Source organism: Salvelinus namaycush, unplaced genomic scaffold (genome assembly GCF_016432855.1).
Source record: "Salvelinus namaycush isolate Seneca unplaced genomic scaffold, SaNama_1.0 Scaffold209, whole genome shotgun sequence".
NCBI classification, from domain to species: Eukaryota; Metazoa; Chordata; class Actinopteri; order Salmoniformes; family Salmonidae; genus Salvelinus; species Salvelinus namaycush.
This window is the reverse complement of record NW_024058886.1, coordinates 137,630-154,634: the sequence shown is the minus strand read 5'-3', so window position 1 is coordinate 154,634 and position 17,005 is coordinate 137,630. Positions and strand designations below refer to the sequence as shown.

General features: G+C 44.7%; 1 protein-coding gene across 1 annotated transcript in view; it reads right to left on the bottom strand.

Moving 5' to 3' along the window:
* Nucleotides 1-17,005, bottom strand: part of LOC120038131 (1,4-alpha-glucan-branching enzyme-like) — a 128,591-nt gene that overhangs the window by 17,386 nt on the left and 94,200 nt on the right. Inside the window, exon 4 of the mRNA XM_038984026.1 lies at nt 15,008-15,133. Coding sequence (XP_038839954.1) covers nt 15,008-15,133 — 126 coding nt within the window. The remainder of the gene's footprint in view (nt 1-15,007; nt 15,134-17,005) is intronic.

Here is a 17,005-nt window from a genome sequence, read left to right as displayed (position 1 = left end):
AGAATTTGTAGATAATTGGCCCTCTTTCTGGGACTCACCCACAAACAGGACCAAGCCTGGCCTGCTGAGGAGTGACGGACTCCATCCTAGCTGGAGGGGTGCTCTCATCTTATCTACCAACATAGACAGGGCTCTAACTCCTCTAGCTCCACAATGAAATAGGGTGCAGGCCAGGCAGCAGGTTGTTAGCCAGCCTGCCAGCTTAGTGGAGTCTGCCACTAGCACAGTCAGTGTAGTCAGCTCAGCTATCCCCATTGAGACCGTGTCTGTGGCTCGATCTAGGTTGGGCAAAACTAAACATGGCGGTGTTCGCCTGAGCAATCTCATCGGAATAAAGACCTCCTCCATTTCTGTCATTATTGAAAGAGATTGTGATATCTCACATCTCAAAATAGGGCTACTTAATGTTAGATCCCTCACTTCCAAGGCAGTTATAGTCAATGAACTAATCACTGATCATAATCTTGATGTGATTGGCTTGACTGAAACATGGCTTAAGCCTGATGTATTTACTGTGTTAAATGAGGCCTCACCCCCTGGTTACACTAGCGACCATATCCCCTGTGCATCCCGCAAAGGCGGAGGTGTTGCTAACATTTATGATAACAAAATTAAATTTACAAAAAAAAAATAAAAAAAATACTGCGTTCGTCTTTTTAGCTTCTAGTCATGAAATCTATCTCTCCTGGGCGTTCCTCACTGAGTTCCCTGAATTCCTATCGGATCTTGTAGTGATGGCAGATAATATTGTAATTTTTGGTGGCTTTAATATTCACATGGAAAAGACCACAGACCCACTCCAAAAAGGCTTTCGGAGCCATCATCGACTCAGTGGGTTTTGTCCAACATGTCTCCGGACCTACTCACTGCCACAGTCATACTCTGGACCTAGTTTTGTCCCGTGGAATAAATGTTGTGGATCTTAATGTTTTTTCTCATAATCCTGGACTAATCGGACCACCATTTTATTACGTTTGTAATCTCAACAAATATTCTGCTCAGACCCCAACCAAGGATCATCAGAAGCCGTGCTTATAAATTCTCGGACAACCCACAGATTCCTAGATGCCCTTTCAGACTCCCTCCACCTACCCAAGAACGTCAGAGTACAAAAATCAGTTAAACACCTAACTGAGGGACTCAATTTAACCTTGCGTAATACCCTAGATGCAGTCGCACCCCTAAAAACAAAAAACATTTGTCATAAGAAACTAGTTCCCTGGTATACAGGCAAGCTTCCAGATAATTGGAACGGAAATGGCGCTACACCAAAAACTGGAAGTCTTCCGACTAGCTTGGAAAGACAGTATCGAAGAGCCCTCACTGCTGGTCGATCATCCTAATTTTACAACTTAATTGTGTCACGTTCTGACCATAGTTCTTTTGTGTTTTCTTTGTTTTAGTGTTGGTCAGGACGTGAGCTGGGTGGGAATTCTATGTTGTGTGTCTAGTTTGTTCGTTTCTATGTATGACCTGATATGGTTCTCAATCAGAGGCAGGTGTTAGTCATTGTCTCTGATTGGGAACCATATTTAGGTAGCTTGTTTTGTGTTGGGGTTTGTGGGTGGTTGTTTCTGTCTTTGTGTTCTCTGCACCAGATAGGACTGTTTCGGTTTTGCCACGTTTGTTATTTTGTATTTTGTGTAGTGTTCACGTTTATCGTCTTTTATTAAACATGTTGAACACGAACTACGCTGCGTCTTGGTCCGATCCCTGCTACACCTCTTCAGATGAAGAGGAGGAAGGCTGCCGCTACAAATTGAGTAAAATAAGAACAGTCCAAAATGTAGTTTTGATACTGTCGCAAAGCTAACTAAAAAGCAGAATTCCCCAAGAGAGGATGGCTTTCACTTCAGCAGTGATAAATTCATGAACTTCTTTGACGAAAAGATTATGATCATTAGAAAGCAAATTACGGACTCTTCTTTAAATCTGCGTATTTCTCCAAAGCTCAGTTGTCCTGAGTCTGCACAACACTGCCAGGACCTAGGCTCAAGGGAGACACTCAAGTGTTTTAATCCTATATCTCTTGACACCTTGATGAAAAAAGTCATGGCCTCTAAACCTTTAAGCTGCATACTGGACCCTGTTCAAACTAAACTACTGAAAGAGCTACTTCCTTCCGGCCCTCCTATGTTGAACATAATAAACGGCTCTCTATCCACCGGATGTGTACCAAACTCACTAAAAGTGGCAGTAATAAATCCTCTTGAAAAAGCCAAACCTTGACCCAGAATGTTTATTTTTTTTAAACTATCGGCCTATATCGAATCTCCCATTCCTCTCAACATTTTTAGAAAAAGCTGTTGCACAACAACTCACTGCATTCCTGAAGACAAATAATGTATATACGAAACGCACCAGTCTGGTTTTAGAACCTGTCATAGCACTGGGACTGCACTTGTGAAGGTGGTAAATTACCTTTTAATGGCGTCAGACCGAGGCGCTGTATCTGTCCTCGTGCTCCTCGACCTTAGTGCTGCTTTTTGATACCATTGATCACCACATTCTTTTGGAGAGATTGGAAACCCAAATTGGTCTACAAGGGACAAGTTCTGGCCTGGTTTAGATCTTATCTGTCGGGAAAGATATCAATTTGTCTCTGTAGATCGCTTGTCCTCTGACAAATCAACAGTACATTTCGGTGTTCCTCAAGGCTCCGTTTTAGGACCACTATTGTTTTCACTATATATTTTACCTCTTGGTGATGTCATTCGGAAACATACTATTACCTTTCACTGCTATGCAGACGACACATTTCGATGAAACATAGTGAAGCCGCAAAATGGCTGGAAGCCTGTCTTTCAGACATAAGGAAGTGGATGGCGGCAAATGTTCTACTTTTAACTTCTTGTCAATAGGGGGAGCTGTTAGCACTGTTTTCTTGACGTTCCCAAATTAAACTGCCTCGTACTCAATTCTTGCTCGTACAATATGCATATTATTATTACTATTGGATAGAAAACACTCTCTAGTTTCTAAAACCGTTTGAATTATGTCTGTGCGTGAAACAGAACTGGACTTAGAGCAATTTCCCTATGTGGAGTTGAGAATGCAGAATTTTCCAACCTGTTCTCAGACCTGTGTATAACTCTGCCTGTCTTCTATTGGTTGAGATGCACTGCATACGCCTTCCCCTGGGTGTCAGTGAATAGAGGGCCTTGAAATGGAGTCTCTAGGCAGATCTGAAAGTCTATAAATTGATTGGAATCAAAGTGTCCTCTCTTTTGATTCTTCGCTCTGACGCAGGGAGGACCTTGGCATGTCGTTTAAGAAGCTCCCGTTTTAGCTCCTAGATATATCCGGCTCTGTTTTTATTCGATATAGGCTTTAAAGACATCATAATCTTGTTATTTTAAACCGAGTTATATCAGTTTATGTCAGTATATTGCGATTTTCGGGTATTTCATTTTCTGGCGTTGTAGGAAGTTGGGTATCTCTCTCTCGCATGCTATTGTTTACTGCTAATTGCAACGTGGAAGATGACTTTCTCCAACCCAGCAACAATTCTTTTGGACAATCAAAAAGTAAGAACTATTTATGCTGATAATTCATTGTTCTGTTGAAAAAAGTCAAATGCATAAGACGCCATTACTTGCAGTGTAGCCTTGCTTTATCGCACGTTGTATTGCGCAGTAACGTTAATTTTAAAAATGTAATTCAGCGATTGCATTAAGAACTAATTTGTCTTTCAATTGCTGTCCAACCTGTATTTTTTTAGTCAAGTTTATGAATAGTTTTCGATAAGAATAGGTGCCTTTCCAAGATGGCGCCGGACAGATTGCTTGAGGATTTGGACACTATTCTCATTGTATGAGCACGATTTGTGCCGCTAAATATGCACATTTTCAAACAAACTGTATATGCATTGTGTAATATGATGTTACAGGACTGTCATCTGAAGAATTCTGAGAAGGTTAGTGAAAAAAATAATATATTTTGGTGGTTTATACGTTATCGCTATTTTTGCCTTGAATCAATGCTGGTGTGATGTTTGCTATTGTGGTAAGCTAATATAACGCTATATTGTGTTTTCGCTGTAAAACACTTAGAAAATCTGAAATATTGTCTGGATTCACAAGATCTGTGTCTTTCAATTGCTGTACGCTGTGTATTTTTAAGAAATGTTTTATGATGAGTAATTAGGTAATACACGTTGCTCTCTGTAGTTATTCTAGTCGCTTTGGTGAGAGTTGTGATGGTGGCTGCAATGGTAAACTATGATTTATACCTGAAATATGCACATTTTTCTAACAAAACATATGCTATACAATAAATATGTTATCAGACTGTCATCTGATGAAGTTTTTTCTTGGTTAGTGGCTATTTATATCTTTATTTGGTCGAATTTGTGATAGCTACTGATGGAGTAAAAAACTGGTGGAGTAAAAAAAGTGGTGTCTTTTGCTAACGTGGTTAGCTAATAGAGTAGGGAATAGTCTTCCCTGTAAAACATTTTAAAAATCAGAAATGATGGCTGGATTCACAAGATGTGTATCTTTCATCTGGTGTCTTGGACTTGTGATTTAATGATATTTAGATGCTAGTATTTACTTGTGACGCTATGCTAGGCTATGCTAGTAGCTTTTCTACTGATGGGGGTGCTCCCGGATCCGGGTTTGGGAGGTGTTAGAGGTTAAACTCAGACATGTTAGTTCTAGGTCCCAAGAAACAAATAAATCTTCTGTTGAATCTGAAAATTAATCTTGATGGTTGTACAGTCATCTCAAATAAAACTGAAGGACCTCAGTGGTACTCTGGACCCTGTTCTCTCTTTTGACAAACACATCAAGATTGTTCTTTTTTCCCCCATCTACATAACATCTGACTTTCTGTCCAAAAATGATGCATAAAAATTAATCCATCACTTCTAGGTTAGACTACTGCAATGCTCTACTTTCTGCCTACCCGGATAAAGCACTAAATAAACTGCAGTTAGTGCTAAACACGCCTGCTAGAATCTTGACTAGAAACCCAAAATGTGATCATATTACGCCAGTGCTAGCCTCTCTACACTGGCTTCCTGTTAAGGCTAGGGCTGATTTCAAGGTTTTACTGCTAACCTACAAAGCATTACATGGGCTTGCTCCTACCTATCTTTCTGATTTGGTCCTGCCGTACATACCTACACGTACACTACGGTCACAAGACGCAGGCCTCCTTACTGTCCCTAGAATTTCTAAGCAAACAGCTGGAGGCAGGGCTTTCTCCTATAGAGCTCTATTTTTATGGAATGGTCTGCCTTTCCATGTGAGAGACGCAGACTCGGTCTCGACCTTAAAGTCTTTATTAAAGACTCATCTCTTCAGTAGGTCCTATGATTGAGTGTAGTCTGGCCCAGGAGTGTGAAGGTGAACGGAAAAGCACTGGAGCAACGGACCGCCCTTGCTGTCTCTGCCTGGCCGGTTCCCCTCTCTCCACTGGGATTATCTGCCTCAAACCCTATTACAGGGGCTGAGTCACTGGCTTACTGGTGCTCTTCCATGCCGTCCCTAGGAGGGGTGTGTCACTTGAGTAGGTTGAGTCACTGACGTGATCTTCCTGTCCGGGTTGGCGCCCCCCCCCTTGGGTTCGTGCCGTGGGGGATATCTTTGTGGGCTATACTCGACCTTGTCTCAGGATGGTAAATTGGTGGTTGAAGATATCCCTCTAGTGGTGTGGGGGCTGTGCTTTGGCAAAGTGGGTGGGGTTATATCCTGCCTGTTTGGCCCTGTCCGGGGGTATCGTCGAACGGGGCCACAGTGTCTCCTGACCCCTCCCGTCTCAGCCTCCAGTATTTATGCTGCAATAGTTTATGTGTCAGGGGGCTAGGGTAAGTCTGTTGTATCTGGAGTATTTCTCCTGTCTTATCCAGAGAAATGAATGAATTTAAGTATGCTCTCTCTAATTCTCTCTCTTTCTCTCGGAGGACCTGAGCCCTAGGACCATGCATCAGGACTACCGGGCCTGATGACTACTTGCTGTCCCCAGTCCACCTGGTCGTGCTGCTGCTCCAGTTTCAACTGTTCTGCCTGCGGCTATGGAACCCTGACCTGTTCACCGGAAGTGCTAGCTGTCCCAGACCTGCTGTTTTCAACTCTCTAGAGACAGCAGGTGCGATAGAGATAATCTGAATGATCGGCTATGAAAAGCCAACTGATATTTACTCCTGAGGTGCTGACCTGTTGCACCGTCGACAACCACTGTGATTATTATCATCTGACCATGCTGGGCATCTATGAACATTTGAACATCTTGGCCATGTTCTGTTATAATCAACCACCCGGCACAGCCAGAAGAGGACTAGGCACAGCCAGAAGAGGACTGGCCACACCTCATAGCCTGGTTCCTCTCTAGGTTTCTTCCTAGGTTCCGGACATTCTAGGGAGTTTTTCCTAGCCATCGTGCTTCTATACCTGCATTGCTTGCTGTTTGGGGTTTTAGGCTGGTTTTCTGTACAGCCCTTTGTGACATCAGCTGATGTAAGAAGGGCTTTATAAATACATTTGATTAATTGATTGAACACAGCAACGCCAGCCAAATCCTCACCACAACCAGTCGAGACAAACCCTGACCACACCCTATATAAGCTCCCCCAGATCAGACATATGCCCCTTCTGCTCCCTCATGTCCCCAACCACTGCAGCAAGGACCTCAACATGACAGCCACACATATGCCCAGGCCGTGAGCAGAGCAACAGGCCCAAACCCCACTAATACACCCATCCAAACGCCATCATGCAACCTAAAAGTAATGTATCAGATGCTCAACATGCTCTGCTCACGCCTACGGTAAATGGTCCGGGTCTAAACCACACGAAAAACACGCATCCTGGAATATACAAGGTCTGATGTCACCTGCCTTTGGCTAAAGAGCAGGAACTCAGACTTCAAAGAAATTGGAAATACAGACTATGTAATTCTACAAGAAACACGGTATAGAGGAGACGGACCCAATGGTTGCCTTCTAGGTTACAGAGAGCTGATAGTCCCAGCCACCAAACTACCAGGTGTGAAACAGGGAAGAGACTCAGGGGGTACCCCCATTCCAGGTGACTACCTCATGAAGCTGGTTGAGAGAATGTCAAAAGTTTGCAAAGCTGTCATCAAGGCAAAGGGTGGCTACTTTGAAGAATCTCAAATATAAAACATATTTTGATTTGTTAAACACTTTTTTGGTTACTATATGATTACATATGTGTTCTTTCATAGTTTTGATGTCTTCACTATTATTCTACAATGTATAAAATAGTCAAAATAAAGAAAAACCCTGGCATGAGTAGGTGTGTCCAAACTTTTGACTGGTACTATACATGTAGGTCGGGGTAATATGACTATGCGTAGATAATAAACAGCGAAAAAACAAACAATGTAGTAGTCCGGGTAGCCATTTCATTTGCTGTTCAGCAGTTTTATGGCTTGGGGGTAGAACCTGATGACTCGCCTGATGACTCGCGTGCATCGCAGCGCTAGCTGTGCCACCAGAGATTCTGGGTTCGAGCCCAGGCTCTGTCACAGCCGGCCGCGACCGGGAGGCCCATGGGGCGGCGCACAATTGGCCCAGCGTCATCCGGGTTAGGGAGGGTTTGGCCGGCAGGGATATCCTTGTCTCATCGCGCACTAGCGACTCCTGTGGCGGGCCGGGCACAGCGCACACTGACCAGGTCGCCAGGTGTACGGTGTTTCCTCCGACACATTGGTGCGGCTGGCTTCCGGGTTGGATGTGCATTGTGTCAAGAAGCAGTGCGGCTTGGTTGGGTGTTGTTTCAGAGGACGCATGGCTCTTCACCTTCGCCTCTCCCGAGTCCGTACGGGAGTTGCAGCGATGAGACAAGACTAACTACTACCAATTGGATACCACGAAATTGGGGAGAAAAAAGGGGTAAAAAAAAAAAAGAAGTAATTTTGCTCGTCTGGTAGGCTTGTGTCACTGGGAACCTCGCGGCTGGGCTTCACTTCGTAGTCCGTAATAGTTTGCCAGCCTTGCCACATCCGACGAGCGTCGGAGCCGGTGTAGTAGGAGTCGATCTTAGTCCTGTATTGATGCTTTGCCTGTTTGATGGTTCGTCGGAGGGCATAGTGGGATTACTTATAAGCGTCAGGGTTAGAATCCCGCTTCTTGAAAGTGTCAGCTATACCCTTTAGCTCAGTGCAGACATTGCCTGTAATCCATGGCTTCTATGCATGGTCACTGTGGGGATGACGTCGTCAATGCACTAATTGATTAAAATTGGTGACTGATGTGGTATACTCCTCAATGTCATCAGATGAACCCCCCAAAATATTCCAGTCTGTGCAAGCAAAACAGTCACTGGTACTTCCAGCTTAGTTTTTGCTTGTTAGCAGGAATCAGGAGAATATAATCAATGGTCAGATTTGCCAAATGAACGGCGAGGGAGAGCTTTGTACGCATCTCTGTTTGTGGAGTAAAGGCGGTCTAGAGTTTTTTCCCCTCTGGTTGCACATGGGACATGCTGGTAGAAATGAGGTAAAACGTATTTAAGTTTCCCTGCATTAAAGTCCCCGGCCACTAGGAGCGCCGCTTCTGGATGAGCATTTTCTTGTTTTCTTATGGCCGTATACAGCTGGTTGAGTGCGGTCTTGGTGGCAGTAGTTGTTTGTGGTGGTAAATAGACAGTTATGAAAAATACAGATGAAAACTCTCTTGGTAAATAGTTTGGTCTACAGCTTATCATGAGATACTCGACCTCAGGCGAGCAAAACCTTAAGGCCGTAATATTAGATTTTGTGCACCACCAGTTATTGACAAATAGACAGACCGCCACCCCTTGTCTTACCGGAGGCAGCTGTTCTATCTTGAGGATGCACGAAAACCTTCGCCCCAGTCTGAGGTCCTGAGCGCTCCGGAGCAGGTTTTCATTAAGGATCTCTCTGTACTTTGCTCTGTTCATCTCTCCCTCAATCCTGACTAGTCTCCCAGTCCCTGCCACTGAAAAACCTACCCACAGCATAATGCTGCCACCACCATGATTCATCGTAGGAATGGTGTCACGTTTCCTCCAGACGTGACGCTTAGGATTTAGGTGCTTTTGGCAAACTCCAAGCAGCCTGTCATGTGCCTTTTACTGAGGAGTGGCTTCAGTCTGACAATTCTACCATAAAGGCCTGATTGGTGGAGTGCTGCAAAGATGGTTGTCCTTCTGGAAGGTTCTCCCATCTCCACAGAGGAACTCTGGAGCTCTGTCAGAGTGACCATCAGGTTCTTGGTCACCTTCCTAACCAAGACCCTTCCCCCGATTTCTCAGTCTGGCCAGACGGCCAGCTCTAGGTGGTGGTCTTGGTGGTTCCAAACTTATTCCATTTAAGAATGATGGAGGCCACTGTGTTCCTGGGGACAGTCAATGCTGCAGACATGTGTTGGGACCCTTACCCAGATCTGTGTCTTGAAAACAATCCTGTCTCTGAGTTCTATGGACAATTTCTTCGACCTCATGGCTTGGTTTTTGCTCTGAAATGCACTATCAACTGTGGGACCTTGTATAGACAGGTGTGTGCCTTTCCAAATCATGTCCAATCAATTGAATTTACCACAGGTGGACTCCAATCAAGCTGTAAAAACATCCAGGATGATCGATAGAAACAGGATGCACCTTAGCTCAATTTCAAGTCTCATAGCAAAGGGTCTGAATATTTTTTACATTTGCAAACATTTCTAAAAACCTGTTTTCATTATGGGGTATCGTGTGCATTTCCGAATGCAACATATACAAAAGTATGTGCACACACCCTTTCAAAATTAGTGCATTCAACTATTTCAGACGTTTCTGTATAAAATGCAATCTCAAGACAAGCCTTACTCAAAATCTCATTGACTTTCAACGTGGCACCATCATAAGATTCCACCTTCCCAACAAGTCAGTTTGTCAACTTTCTGCCCTGCTAGATCTGCCCTGATCAACTGTAAGTGCTGTTATTGTGAAGTGGAAATGTCTAGGAGCAACAACGGCTCAGTGGCGAAGTGGTAGGCCACACAAGCTCACAGAACCTGACCACTGAGTGCTGAAGCAAAAAAGTAAAAATCGTCTGTCCTCGGTTGTAAAATTCAGTTCCAAATTGCCTCTGGAAGCAACGTCAGCACAATAACTGTTCGTCGGGAGCTTCATGAAATTAGTTTCCGTCGCTGAGCAGCCGCACACAAGCCTAAGATCACCATGTGCAATGTCAAACGTCGGCTGGAGTGGTGTAAAGCTCGCCGACATTGAACTATGAAGTACTGGAAACGCGTTGTCTGGAGTGATGAATCACGCTTCACTATCTGGCCGAAGAACGCAACCAGCCCCAATGCATAGTGCCAACTGTGAAGTTTGATGGAGAAGGAATAATGGTCTGGGACTGTATTTCATGGTTAAAGCTAGGCCACTTAATTCCAGTGAAGGGAAATCTTAATGCTACAGCATACAATGACATTCTAGACGGTTCTATGCTTCCAACTTTCCTGTTTCAGCATGACAATGCCCTCGTGCACAAAGCAAGGTCCATACAGAAATGGTTTTGCGAGATCGGTGTGGAAGAACTTGACTGGCCTGCACAGAGCCCTGACCTCAACCCCATTGAACAACTTCGGGATGAATTGGAACACCGACTGCAAGCCATGCCTAATCGCCCAACATCAGTGCCCAACCTCACTAATGCTCGTGGTTGAATGGAAGCAAGTCCCCGCAGAAAAAGTACCAACATCTAGTGGAAAGCCTTCCCAGAAAAGTAGAGGTTGTTACAGCAACAAGGGGGGGACCAACTCCATATTAAAAGCCCATGATTCTGGAATGAGATGTTCAACGAGCAGGTGTCCACATAATTTTGGTAACGTAGTGTACAAAAATAAATACATCATTGGACGTATAGACATTATGGACAGTATGTGGATAGAATATGTAGTATATCTGTTGAATATGTAGGACAGTACACACACACACACACACACACACACACACACACACACACACACACACACACACACACACACACACACACACACACACACACACACACACACACACACACACACACAGTTGAACAGGATGGCCTTGACTAGAATACAGTATATACATATGAAATGCGTAAAACAGTATGTAAACATTATTAAAGTGACCTGTGTTCCATGTCTATGTACATAGGGCAGCAGCCTCTCAGGTGCAGGGTTGAGTAACCGGGTGGTAGCTGGCTAGTGACATTGACTAAAGTTCAGAACAGGTTACTGGGTGGCTAGTGGTGACTATTTAACAGTCTGTTGGCCTGTCAGCGTCTCGGAACCCGCTTTGACATATCTGTGCCGTCCTCACCTTCTGGATGGAAGCGGGGTGAACAGGACATGGCTCGGCTGACTGAGGTCCTCGATGATCTTTTTGGCCTCCCTGTGACACTGGATGCTGTCCTGGAGGGCAGGCAGTGTCCCCCGGTGATGCGGTGGGCAGATCGCACCACCCTCTGGAGAACCCTGCGGTTGTGGACGGTGCAGTTGCTGTACCAGACGGTGATACAGCCCAACAGGATGCTCTCAATGGTACATCTGTAAAAGTTTGTGAGGGTCTTAGGTGCCAAGCCAAATTTCTTCAGCCTCCTGAGGTTGACGAGGTGCTCTTGCGCCTTCTTCACAACACTGTCTGTGTGGGTGGACCATTTCAGGTTGTCAGTGATGTGTACGCCGAGGAACTTGAAGCTTTTCACGTTCTCCACTGTGGTCCCGTCGATGTGGATAGGGGGCGTGCTCGCTCTGCTGTCTCCTGTAGTACACAATCGACTCCGCCAGGACCCTCACCTCCTCCCTGTAAGCTGTCTCGCCGTTGTTGTATATAAGGCCTACCACTGCTGTCGTCTGCAAACATGATGATTGATCATATACATGATTAATTAAAAATCTTAGATAGCTATTAAAGACTACCAGAACCCACTGGATACTCAAATTACATTGAATGAACTACAGGACAAAATACAAAACGTCCAACCCAAAAAGGCCTGTGGTGTTGATGGTATCCTCAATGAAATAATAAAATACATAAACCAGAATTCCAATTGGCAATACTTCAGCTCTGGCATCCTCCCCAATATTTGGAACCAAGGACTGATCACCCCAATCCACAAAGTGGAGACAAATTTGACCCCAATAACTAGCGTGGGATATGAGTTAACAGCAACCTTGGGAAAATCCTCTGCATTATCATTAAAAACAGACTCATACGTTTCCTCAGTGAAAACAATTTCCTGAGCATACAGTATGCCAAATTGGCTTTTTACCAAATTACCATGCGACAGACCACGTATTCAACCTGCACACCCTAATTAAAATAAAAAATAAAATAAACAAAGGCAAAATCTTCTCATGCTTTGTTGATTTCAAAAAAGCTTCGACTCAATTTGGCATGAGGGTCTGCTATACAAATTGATGGAAATCTTTGTTGGGGGAAAAACATTTGACGTAAAAACAATGTACACAAACAAGTGTCCAGCTAAATAAGCAAAACACAGAACATTTCTTTCCACAGGGCCGTGGGGTGAGACAGGGATGAAGCTTGAGCGCCACCCTCTTCAACATATATATCATGAATTGGCAAGGGCACTAGAACAGTCAACAGCACCCGGCCTCACCCTACTAGAATCTGAAGTAAAATGTCTCCTGTTTGCTGCTGATCTGGTGCTTCTGTCACCAACCAAGGAGGGCATACAGCCCTACCTAGTTGCCCTAGAGCACACAAAAAACTATACCTTCCTCGGCCTTAACATCAACAAAGCCTTGAACAATCTGAGAGACAAAGCAAGAAGGGCTTTCCACGTCACCAAAAGGAAGATAAAATTCGACATCCCGCGTAGACCAGAATTAGGCCGATATCCGCTAATGATTCAAATCCAGAAAAGAGAAGCTAAATTCTACAACCACCTAAAAGGAAGCGATTCCCAAACTTTCCACAACAAAGCCATCACCTAAAGAGAGATGAACCTGGAGAAGAGTCCCCTAAGCAAGCTGGTCCTGGGGCTCTGTTCACAAACACAAACAGACCCCACAGAGCACCAGCACAGCAACAGTAACACAATTAAACCCAACCAAATCATGAGAAAATAAAAAGATAATTACTTGACACATTGGAAAGAATTAACCAAAAAAACTAAGCAAACTGGAATGCTATTTGGCCCTAAACAGAATACCTGACCACTGTGACTGACCCAAACTTAAGGAAAGCTTTGACTACGTACAGACTCAGTGAGCATAACCTTACTATTTAGAAAGGCCGCCGTAGGCAGACCTGGCTCTCAAGAGAAGACAGGCTATGTGCAACACTGCCCACAAAATGAGGTGGAAACTGAGCTGCACTTCCTAACCTCCTGCCAAATGTATGACCATATTAGAGACACATATTTCCCTCAGATTACACAGACCCACAAAGAATTAGAAAATAAATCCAATTTTGATAAACTCCCATATCTATTGGGTGAAATACCACAGTGTGCCATCACAGCAGCAAGATGTGTGACCTGTTGCCACAAGAAAAGGGCAACCAGTGAAGAACAAATACCACTATAAATACAACCCATATTTATGTTTAATTATTTTCACTTTAACTATTTGCACATCGTTACAACACTGTACATAGACAATGACATTTGAAATATCTCTATTTCTTTTGTGCACATTTGTGGCCTGCTGGAGGTCATTTTGCAGGGCTCTGGCAGTGCTCCTCCTTGCACAAAGGCGGAGGTAGCGGTCCCGCTGCTGGGTTGTTGCCCTCCTACGGCCTCCTCCACATCTCCTGATGTACTGGCCTGTCTCCTGGTAGCGCCTCCATGCTCTGGACACTACGCTGACAGACACAACAAACCTTCTTGCCACAGCTCGCATTGATGTGCCATCCTGGATGAGCTGCACTACCTGAGCCACTTGTGTGGGTTGTAGACTCCGTCTCATGCTACCACTAGAGTGAAAGAACCGCCAGCATTCAAAAGTGACCAAAACATCAGCCAGGAAGCATAGGAACTGAGAAGTGGTCTGTGGTCACCACCTGCAGAACCACTCCTTTATTGGGGGTGTCTTGCTAATTGCCTATAATTTCCACCTTTTGTCTATTCCATTTGCACAACAGCATGTGAAATGTATTGTCAATCAGTGTTGCTTCCTAAGTGGACAGTTTGATTTCACAGAAGTGTGATTGACTTGGAGTTACATTGTGTTGTTTAAGTGTTCCCTTTATTTTTTTGAGCAGTGTATATCACTTGCTATGGCAGTATATACACACACATCTTTATTGGCATGGGGAGACCTCTGAATTGAATTGAGAGAGAGACCACTGTCGCCTATTTAAAAGGAAGGGAAATAACAGGGGTCATTAAAGCACTTTGGATGTGTCCTAAATAGCACTCATTTCACTACAAAGGGGACAACTTTTGACCATAGTGCACAGGATGCCCTTTCAGACACAGCCTTTTCATTGTTTTGGTCTGCCTGCTCTTCTGCTGGAGGGAGGACAGACACAATGCAGCCCCCTCCCTTACATACTGACACACCAAGCATCGAACACAGACTCAATAACACCAGCTATTGCGGTTAGAATAGCCATGTGAATGCGTTTCCCCATTGAAAAGCATTATGAATGATTAGGATGACAGTGAGGATGTGATGCAGGTTTGTCTGGGAGAGTTTTTTGGCTTCATCACTGATGAGAGATCTTGTACAGAACTCATCATTTACTATATGTAAAGTGATGGAGGCCAGTGTAATAGTAGACTGTATAACTTACTAGGTCAGGTTGAGGAGGACTTCAATACTTACTAGGTAAGGAATTCAGTACTTACTAGATAAGGAATTCAGTACTTACTAGGTCAGGTTGAGGAGGAATTCAGTACTTACTAGGTCAGGTTGAGGAGGAATTCAGTACTTACTAGGTAAGGAATTCAGTACTTACTAGGTAAGGTTGAGGAGGAATTCAGTACTTACTAGGTAAGGAATTCAGTACTTACTAGGTACGGTTGATGAGAAATTCAGTACTTACTAGATAAGGTTGAGGAGGAATTCAGTACTTACTAGGTACGGTTGAGGAGGGTCCCAGTGGACCCAGTCATAGATGACTTGTTTCTCGGCCTGGGTGGCGTACTTGGCCCAAGGTGAGATGCGGTACAGACGCTCTCCTTTCTTAGTGTGGACCACAACCTGCAGGGACACCAGACAGGTGACAGGTGACACAAGAGGTTACAGCAGTCGCAAACAAAGACACAGGGGTTGCTTCCCAATTGGTACCCTATTCCATGTATAGTGCACTACCTTTGACCAGAACCCATAGGCACTACATAGGGAATAGGGTGCCATTTGGGAGTCACAGCACCAGTATTGTAGGTATACAGTGTAAAGATGAAATTCCCAAAGAAAATGGTTAGAGACAGTGAAGTGAGGACAAAGAGGACAGGCTTTCAAAACATATGGACAATGTTAGGCCATTACCTGGGAGACAAGACAGATGACTGGGGTTAAAGAGGAAGTCACAGCAAAGACACAACGAGAGGGTAATCAAAATAAAAGGTCAAAGGTAAAACATAGGAAGAAAGGTAGGGCATTCAGAATATAGAAACACTGTGCAGACCACCTGGGAAATAAGACTGATGACTGGGGTTAGAATTAGGTCAGACCAGTCAACAACTAATCTTGTTCACCAGCCGGCTCTTTCTCTTTGGAACCATCTGGTTTCACAGAGTCTCAGAAAGGGACTTGAACGCAGCCTATGGCAGAGCGGGGGAAACACTACAGCTGAAACTTCATTGGCTGATCTCTCAGTACCTCAGCATCTAGTACACGTGTCCAACTCATTCCACGGAGGGCCGAGTGTCTCCGGGATCTAGTACACGTGTCCAACTCATTCCACGGAGGGCCGAGTGTCTCCGGGATCTAGTATACGTGTCCAACTCATTCCACGGAGGGCCGAGTGTCTCCGGGATCTAGTACACGTGTCCAACTCATTCCACGGAGGGCCGAGTGTCTCCGGGGTCTAGTACACGTGTCCAACTCATTCCACGGAGGGCCGAGTGTCTCCGGGATCTAGTACACGTGTCCAACTCATTCCACGGAGGGCCGAGTGTCTCCGGGATCTAGTACACGTGTCCAACTCATTCCACGGAGGGCCGAGTGTCTCCGGGATCTAGTACACGTGTCCAACTCATTCCACGGAGGGCCGAGTGTCTCCGGGATCTAGTACACGTGTCCAACTCATTCCACGGAGGGCCGAGTGTCTCCGTGATCTAGTACACGTGTCCAACTCATTCCACGGAGGGCCGAGTGTCTGCGGGGGTTTTTGCTCCTCCTTTGTACCTGATTGATGAATTAAGGAAATAACTCCCCTCACCTGGTTGTCTAGGTATTAATTGAAAGGAAAAACCTGCAGACACGAGGTCCTCCATGGAATGAGTGTGACACACCTGATCTAGCGTACCCCTGATTATATTGTGGATTTCAAAGTGCGAGCAGTGCATGTGATTTAGGCTAAACCAGGAAGTGAGATAGGGAAAGTATGCATTGTAGAACTGTTTCACATATAAACTTTATATGCCCAAACTCAGAATCAAAATCGGGCTTCCAAAAAATGATATGGTGGCTGTAATAGGACATGTAGCATGTAGCACAAGCATTTCGCTACACTCGCATTAACATCTGCTAACCATGTGTATGTGACCAATAAAATGTGAATAATTAAATAAAATGAAATCCCATCTAATACAGCTGTAGCAGTCTTTCTCCGACCTCAAAATTTAACCCACGGCCCTTTTAAGTCCCACTTTGTTGCACAGTATTTCCAGGCTCTATATGCAGTAGCAAAATTAGCCTGGGGACAAGGTCAGTCAAGGCAAAGACACATGATAAAGCCAGGTCATTCAACACAGAGACCGAGTCAGGTCTGTTCAACAACGCAGAGACCGAGTCAGGCCTGTTCAACAACGCAGAGACCGAGTCAGGCCTGTTCAACAACGCAGAGACCGAGTCAGGCCTGTTCAACAACGCAGAGACCGAGTCAGGCCTGTTCAACAACGCAGAGAC